We start from the raw sequence: 8221 nt of genomic DNA on the forward strand, positions 1-8221 counted from the left end.
CGCCCGAGTGCCACAGACACGTTGGCTTGGGAAGCCTGCTTAACTTGTTCAGAGGCTCTCCCGATACCGCTCGAGATCAGGAATCCGTCCTCCCGGCTGGGCCGCCTGCCTTTAAGCATCTGAATGTTACACACCTCCCCTCAGATCCGCAACCCATAAAGCTGTCACTGTCCCACGGGTGGCCTTTTTGAGCCTTGGGATCTGGAACAACAGTTGTTTGTTAAAGCCCGAGATTATCCTCAGCTTAAAGGAGGAGGAGAAGCCCAGGTTAGGAAGGGAGCCCGGGTGAGGATGGGAGGGAGACAAGAAACCCCTCCATGGGGGACAGAGCTGGGGGCTGTGTTTCTCTTTAGCTCAGTGCTTCTCACACTGTGGCCCGTGGACTAGCAGTATCAGCCTTACCTGGGAGTTTGTTAAAAATGCAAAATTTCCTGGGAATGCAAGCTGGCGCGGCCACCCTGGAAAACAGCATGGAGGTTGCTCAAAAAAATAAAAACAGAACTACCCTACGACCCAGCAATTGCACTACTAGGCATCGATCCACGGGATACAGGTGTGCTGTTTCGAAGGGACACATGCACCCCCATGTTTATAGCAGCACTATCAACAATAGCCAAAGTATGGAAAGAGCCTAAATGTCCATCGACGGATGAATGGATAAAGAAGATGTGGTATGTATACACAATGGAGTGTTACTCGGCCATCAAAAAGAATGAAATCTTGCCATTTGCAACAATGCAGATGGAAATGGAGGGTATGATGCTAAGCGAAATTAGTCAAAGACAAATATCATATGACTTCACTCATATGAGGACTTTAAGAGACAAAACAGATGAACATAAGGGAAGGGAAGCAAAAATAATATAAAAACAGGGAGGGGGACAAAACAGAAGAGATTCATAAATATGGAGAACAAACTGAGGGTTATGGGAGGGGTTGTGGGAGGGAGGATGGGCTGAATGGGTAAGGGGCATTAAGGAATCGACTCCTGAAATCATTGCTTCACTATATGCTAACTAATTTGGATGTAAATTTTAAAAAATAAAACAAGTTAGAAAAAAAATGCAAAATTTCCCTCCTCTCTCCAGGTTGCACACGCTGGATGGGGCGAGTGATGGGTTTCAGGAGCCCTCCAGATGATTCTGACGTCTGCTCAAGTCTGAGGGCCAATGTCTTAGGGGAGTAGTTTAGGGTCCTTTCTTGGCTCACCTGTGGACTGCCATTCAATTTTTATCATTATTGATTTTTTTAAAAATAGGCCTGTCAGGGAGGCTTCAGTGTAGATCTTTTTTTAAGTCAAAACAAAGTATCTTTAATGGCAGTTAAATCTGACTTCCATTAGCTAACCACTCGGCCTAATGAGTCAAGTGCCTGACCCAGCAGGTGCATCTTAACATTGTACTGTCTGAAAGCTGAGGCCCTTACGTGTCGGGCTAACCATTCCAAAGGTGCATGTCCTCTCCCTTTGTTTCCTCTCTTCCCTGGCCTCTACAGCAAGAGCCTAAAGCCTCTCGTCTGCCAAGAATGAGAAGCTGGAAGGGTAGTGTGGATGGAGCCAGAGACACCTGCATTTGAATTCCAGCTCTGCTCTTTTCTAGCTGTGTGACTTTGGGCAAGTTGCTCAACCTCTCTGAACCTCTGTGTGCTCATCTGTACAACAGTGCTAACAGTGATTGTGAGAGTAGTGCTTCGGGAATTCAGGGAAATGGGAACCTTGCCACCGCGTGAGATACGCAGTAGGCACCTCGGTGTGTGCTTGTACTTTCCTCCGCAGGTACCCTGCAGCAGTCTGCCTTCACAGCTTGGTACGTTTCGCTTTCAGATGGTACAGACCCTGAGTTTTGGCCCCTGCTACTTCCCCGCTTCATGAGAATGCCCCCACAAAGGACAGAAGGACAAGGGAAGAGTTGAGTCAGGACCTCCTCGGGACTTGTCTGCAGCACCCGTGACAGATGTGGAGGGGTGCCCCCCCCAGGAGCTTGGGGAACAAGTGACATCACCACAGCCCATCTGGGGACACAGAAAACAGTGTAGTCCTAGAAGGCATTTGGCTTGACAGATTTCCCTGTGATGACCAAGAAGGACAGAAAACGGCTGGGAGAGTTCTCGCCAGCTCAATGCCAGCAGCCCCGGCTGGTTCCCGGCGAAAGCGGCCGGTGTTCTCCTGGCGGATTATAGCAAATCAACAAAATGTGATCTTCTACAGGAAACTAGATGTGGCTGGACTTCCAGAAGAGGCATGGAAGTTCTGTTTAGTTACCAAGAGCAGCGCTGAGAGAATAGCTGGGTTTGCGTTAGAAGACAAGAGTCGAGGCTAGAATGTGGCACAGGTAGAATCGTCCAGGGTTGTGCACTGCTCAGCTGCAGAGGGGGCTCTTGGCATCCACTACAGCGTGGATGGGCCCCCGAGGTGCAGCACAGCCCCGGGGCGGGGGGGCGGGGAGAGGGGGAGAGGCGGGGCAGACACCTATTTCAGAGATGAGGAATTTGAGATTTGGAGGGATCAATAACTTGCCCAAGGACAGATGGCTCGTGAGCGCCAGAACTGACTGACATGTGACGGGAGGTCTGGGCCACCATGCTATCATGCTTTGACTTTTTAGCATTTAGAACCTTTCACCGGAAGTAATCTCACCACTTTATTGGCAAAAGTGAAGCTTCCTCCGACTTGCCTGATAGCTGGCTTCCTCTCCAAGTACTGTATACAGGCCGGCTTACCTGGCCTGTTTCTAAAAACATGCAAAATGCAGGGGCGCCTGGGTGGCTCAGTCGGTTGAGCAGCCGACTTCGGCTCAGGTCGTGATCTCGCGGTCCGTGAGTTTGAGCCCCGCGTCGGGCTCTGTGCTGACAGCTCAGAGCCTGGAGCCTGTTTCGGATTCTGTGTCTCCCTCTCTCTGACCCTCCTCCATTCATGCTCTGTCTCAAAAAAATAAAGTAAACGTTAAAAAAAATTTTTTAAAAACATGCAAAATGCAGATAATAATTTGGGGACATTGATTTTTTTAAAAAGGCTCTTCTGTTTTGATTGGAAATAAAACGTAGCAGCAGCTGCCCGTGACAAGGCAGCAGTTATGAACCACGATGGTGCCGTGCCCACGAGCCTCGGAGGTTGCCGTTGGGGGCGGCAGCAGTGGTCCTCAGGTCCGGAGTCAGCATCCTGCCCTGGTGGGTATGAGGTTTGAGATGTGTGCGTGGCAGTCTCTGCCCAGGTGGGCACCACGGGGGCAGGGGTCTGAGGCGTCACCCCGCCTGCACAAGGGCTCCGTTGCTGGAGCTTATGGCTTGGGTGCAGGAAGCTCAAACCATCCCAGAGGGAAGTCTGTCAGTCTGTCAGGTGTAATATGAGAGAACCCCCAAACAGGAGTGTCCGGGGAAACCCATCCAACACCATAGGTGAACTCATCTGAGGACTTGGGGGGCGGGCAGGGCCGAGGAGGACAGGATGGATGTTAAAGCCTAACCTCAACAGGTACTTCTTTCTGTTTTCTCTACTTTGATGAAATATTCACATTTACAGTGTTGTCCAAACTCTTAAATCCAAGAACCCCCATGATGTGTTCAATCTCAGAACCCCGCGAGTAGGCGGATATTTCGAGGAAATAGGGCTCCACCACTGAAAACTGCACAAAGGTGGCAGATTAAAAACAAAAAAAAAGAAAAAAAATTCCTGTAGCACATGTTTGGTTTCTCCTAGCAAAGCACTAGGTTGTTTACAACATGGCGAAGCCTTAAGAAATCGTTTTCCACCGATGGTGCAGCTGCATTCCTGGGCTCCCCCTCCAGCCTAGCAAGGAGTCAGCAGTGAAACTCCTTTACTTTTTCTCTCAGTCACAGAGTGCCTAACCCTCAACTCCCTATTAGGTGACACTATGTGGTGCCACTGAAATAGAAGGCAGTGACCATCGTGGGAACTTAAACTAAAACTCACCCTATGGTACCGTCCTCACAGAGCTGTGCCTGCCCCAGATTAGTCCCATGATGCTCTTCTTCCTGGTGAGACCACTCTGTCCCTCGGGGGTCCTGACTCTGGCCTCACCTGCCCAGCTCTCGCTCCTTTGGGGGCTTCTCTCGCGTCCTTTGTGTCTTTCACAACCGGGCTTGGTACCTGCTCAAGATTTTGTGACTGTCACCCTCCTAAGTGTTTACCACGCACAGGTCTCTGGCATCTGACTCTGAGCACTGGGGACCCAGGCCCCACTGAGTGGACTGCCCCTCCCTGAGGTGGGGGCCATACTGGGCATAGGTACCCCTCAGGATGGCAGAGGTCACAGGGATCTTTGCTCAGGAAGACTGAGAGCACCCTGTATGTTTGGGGTGTGGAAGAAGGCCACAGTCTCTGCTGGGCTGTTCGCGCACAGAACACATCCCTCTTTTGTAACCACAGTGACCCAAGTATTCTCTTCCACACCCTTCATATTTCCCTCTCTGCTCAAGCTCATTTGCCCAGATTTATTCCCAGCGCACAGGCTCTCGAACTGGCTTCCTCTGGGGCAGTTCGTGTAGTCAGCAGGCTCAGCGGGACTTTGAAATTTTTTCCCTCTTTCTTTCCTTAAATTAGTTTCTCTCTCTGGAAAGCGACCAGAAATAATGTCTAGATGCACCAGTACCTCCTCACTACACCCAAGCGAGGTTTTGACTCTGGAATTACAGGAGTAGCTCGGCTTGTGGGCTCTGTCGTCCTTCCATCCATTCACCCCACAAGTAGGTTTTGAGTGCCGACTCTATGCTGTATTCCAGGGATACAGGTATAAATAAGACCGCTGGCAGCCTTGACCTGATGGAATTGACTTCTAGTGTCAGTCATGGCAGCAGCGTATCTGGTATATTATATCCCAGGTGTGTGCCAAGATTCACATGGATTGTCGTGGTGCTAAGACGCATCACACGGATTGAATCCACATCAATACCCTTTAAGGCAGGGCTTGGCAAACGGGGGCTTGTCTCCCGGGCCAAATGCGGCCCACCGCCTGTTTTTGTAGATAAAGTTTTATTGTAATACAGTCGCGCACATTCGTGACATATTAGCTATGACTGCTTTTACGATACAGCAGTGGAGCCAAATGGTTACAACAGAGACCATATGGCCTGCGGAGCCTAGAATATTTATTATCTGCCTTTCCCAGAAAAAATCGCCAACGTTGTCTTTACAGAAAACCAAGTTGCCTGACGTTGACTTAGGTTAGAGTTACTGTCCCATTGTATAGATGAGAACGCTGGGCCACTGAATGGCTGCTGAATGGCGAAGAGACTCTTCAGGAAGTCTCACGCCACATCTTCCACATGACCCGTTCTTGTCCAGCTCTATTACTGACTGTGCGACCTTGTCCTCTCTAAGCCTCTGTTGACTTCCCTGCCACATGGGGAAATGCTTTGCTGCAGGTCAGGCTCCCCAGGAAGCAGCCTTTGATAGATTTGGGTGGAGGAATTTTTAGGGGGGTTGCCCCGGGGAACACCTGTGGGGAAAGGAGGGCACAGGAGTGGGCAGGGGGAAAGACAGGCTACGATGCAGTCACAACAGTGGCTTTATTAGCCAACCCCCGGGGGAGCCCTGGAACTGGGATGGCCTTTTGGAGTTGTTCTGAGTTGGGACAGGAGGGTGGGGCACACGGCACAGGGCCAGCCCCATGTTCTGTGCCCTTCTAATCTGGGAGATCTGGTGAGAGTGTGGGCCCAGTGCTTGGTAGCCCACAGCCTGCGTAGAAGGGAAGCAAGTAGCCAGCACCGTGGCTCATAGGAGGGGCAGGCCCCTGTGTCTTCTCCCATTCTGCTTCTCCAAATAATAGGATTTCAGGACCTCCTCTCCCAGAGCCAACTGAAAGACATACCCTCTCATCCCCAGAGTCCCCTGAAATCCACAACTAAGATACAGTGCATGGGGGCGCCTGGGTGGCTCAGTCGGTTAAGTGTCCGACTCTTGATCTCGGCTCAGGTCATGCTCTCACAGTTCATGGGTTCAAGCCCCTCATCAGGCTCTGTGCTGACAGCACACACAGCCTGCTTGGGACTCTCTGTGCCTCCCTCTTTCTGCCCCTCCCTGTGTACATGCTTGCTCTCTCTGACTCTCTCTGTCAAAAATAAGCAAATAAATAAACATTTAAAAATAAGTAAATGAAATACACTGCACGGAGGGCATCAAACAGGCTCTTATGGTGGGTGTGATGTGTGTGGACCATGATTCAAGTTTGCTGCTGGTAACGCTCTGCTCCAGGAGTGCTGGGAATCGTGTCTTGCTCAGACAAGAGCTTGCGCACGCAGACGGTCGGGTGAAGCGCTGGGTTCACAGAGACAACATTTATTTATCCCCATCCTCTCTGCGTTCTAGTTCCAGTGGCGATTCTCCCGAGAAGACATGCACAACAGGCAGATGAGGAAGTCCAAAGGCAAACTCAGCGCCAGAGACAAGCGACAAGCAGAAGAAAATGAGAAGAATTTAGAAGACCAGTTTTCCAAAGCCGGAGACGTGGGAAACTGTGTGCCGGGCCTGCATCAGGAGGACGAGGCGTCCGAGGAGCTGAAGGTCCCCGCCCAGGAGATCACAGAAGAAAAGCTCTGTGTGGAGGGTGGGGCTGTGCAAAACGGTCCTGCGGGTCATTGCGGGGCCCCGGAAGGGGGCTGCGCTGAGCAGTCCCATCCCAGAGAGGATGCCAGGGAGGGAGGCGCCCAGGAAGTGGCCGCAGAGCCCAAGACAGCGGGGGACAACTGAGTCCTGAGCGGTTGGTGTTGCACGCCTGATGCGCTGGCAAAGCGGAGGCACCGTGCCGGCATCTGGGTGGGGGCTGGTTTGCCCCAGCGTCACGTGTTACCCTTTGGCTTGGCTTGACCTCTTCTCGTGAGCTCACCGGGCCCTCTGAGGGCCGGGTCCCTGACAGTTTTGGTCTCTGCACATCCATTAGAAATGTGTCGTAATGCCCCAGTGTTAGAATGCAAGAGGTCAGGTTATTTCTTCATCTGTTTCCCAGTCCCATGGGAAGGAGTGGCCCATCCAGTGCCTGTGTCCACCCCCCTCCCCCGCCAGGTTCCCCAGGGAGCATTCGAGTCAGGTCCATCCATGGACCTCCCTGGCTACAAACCAAGACTGTTCATTCCCACACCCTGCCGGGGGTGCATTTTACATCCACTGCTGCTCTCTGCAGCTCTTTGGTGATGTAACAACCCCCGGAGCCCATCAGGTGCCCTCCTCTATCTAAGCCCCACACGCCCTGCTGCTTTGACAAGGAAAATGACAGTAGGGAGGGGAGGTGCCCCACCTCCTGGCTTTTCTCGAAGTATTCCCATAGATACTGGTAATTTGAAAATCAAGAGGTAATTCTGTGTGTACACCTGATCTTGCAGAGTTTCCAAGAAAGTATTCTGTATTAGTATCAATGCCAAAAAATTTTTTAAAGAATTTGTACTCAGCACATTATCTGAACACACATTCCTTCTTTCATTTCAGGGCAACCCGACTGGTTGGGAGCTCTTGTTATGTGCTATTTTAATCAGTGTATCATTGGCCAAGTTGTTTCCATGTATGCTATCACGTGTTTATATTGTCCAGAAAGTATTGTTAAGGCTTTAAGTAGTTGCAACTGGCGAACCGTGGAGAGAGAATGCCGATTGTCTTGACCCAAACAACAGCCTTTCTCTTCTCTTTCTTGTTTAGTTACTTAAAGCAATAAATCATCTATGAGTTTAGTGCATTGTGAGCATGGAATATTGTGTCACAGTGAAAAGCCTGTCTAGCCTCATGTCCAAAGGACTCGACTCCACAGTCCCCATTCATTCTTTATATAAGTTTCTGACTCCTGGCAACATGATGATTTTGGAGAAGAAAATGAAGGTCCTGTAGAAAACAGCAGAGCCAGCTAAACACGCTGTGCTTTCCTGTCATGTGTAGAAAGAAGATGGAAAGTGGGATTCAGGTGTCACCAGGTGAGGCAGGGCACAGCCACTCCCCATTGCCCGGGGTGGTGGAAACAACTTTTAAAACAAACAAAAAGCCCTACCTCGGTTTCTATGCATGTTTCCAGACTTTTAAGTAAATTGTTTCATGAAGCAAGTCTCTTCCCTGTTTGCAAGTTTGCTGAAATACACGTTTACACTATATTTTGTAGGGCAGAATTGAAAACCCTGTACAGCCACATTGTACATTTGTTTTCCTCTTTTTTTTATAAAGTTTATTTATTTTCACAGAGACAGAGACAGCGTGAGTTGGGGAGGGGCAGAGAGAGAGAGAGGGAGA

General features: G+C 50.4%; 1 protein-coding gene across 1 annotated transcript in view; it reads left to right on the forward strand.

Moving 5' to 3' along the window:
- RFTN1 (raftlin, lipid raft linker 1) overlaps nucleotides 1-7674 on the forward strand; it is a 207215-nt gene extending 199541 nt beyond the window's left edge. The window contains 1 exon segment of the mRNA XM_030328896.1: nucleotides 6323-7674. Within this exon segment, the coding sequence (XP_030184756.1) occupies nucleotides 6323-6703 (381 nt within the window). The 3' untranslated portion in view covers nucleotides 6704-7674.
- Nucleotides 7675-8221: the final 547 nt, after the last annotated feature.

The sequence above is a fragment of the Lynx canadensis genome, chromosome C2, assembly GCF_007474595.2.
Source record: "Lynx canadensis isolate LIC74 chromosome C2, mLynCan4.pri.v2, whole genome shotgun sequence".
NCBI classification, from domain to species: Eukaryota; Metazoa; Chordata; class Mammalia; order Carnivora; family Felidae; genus Lynx; species Lynx canadensis.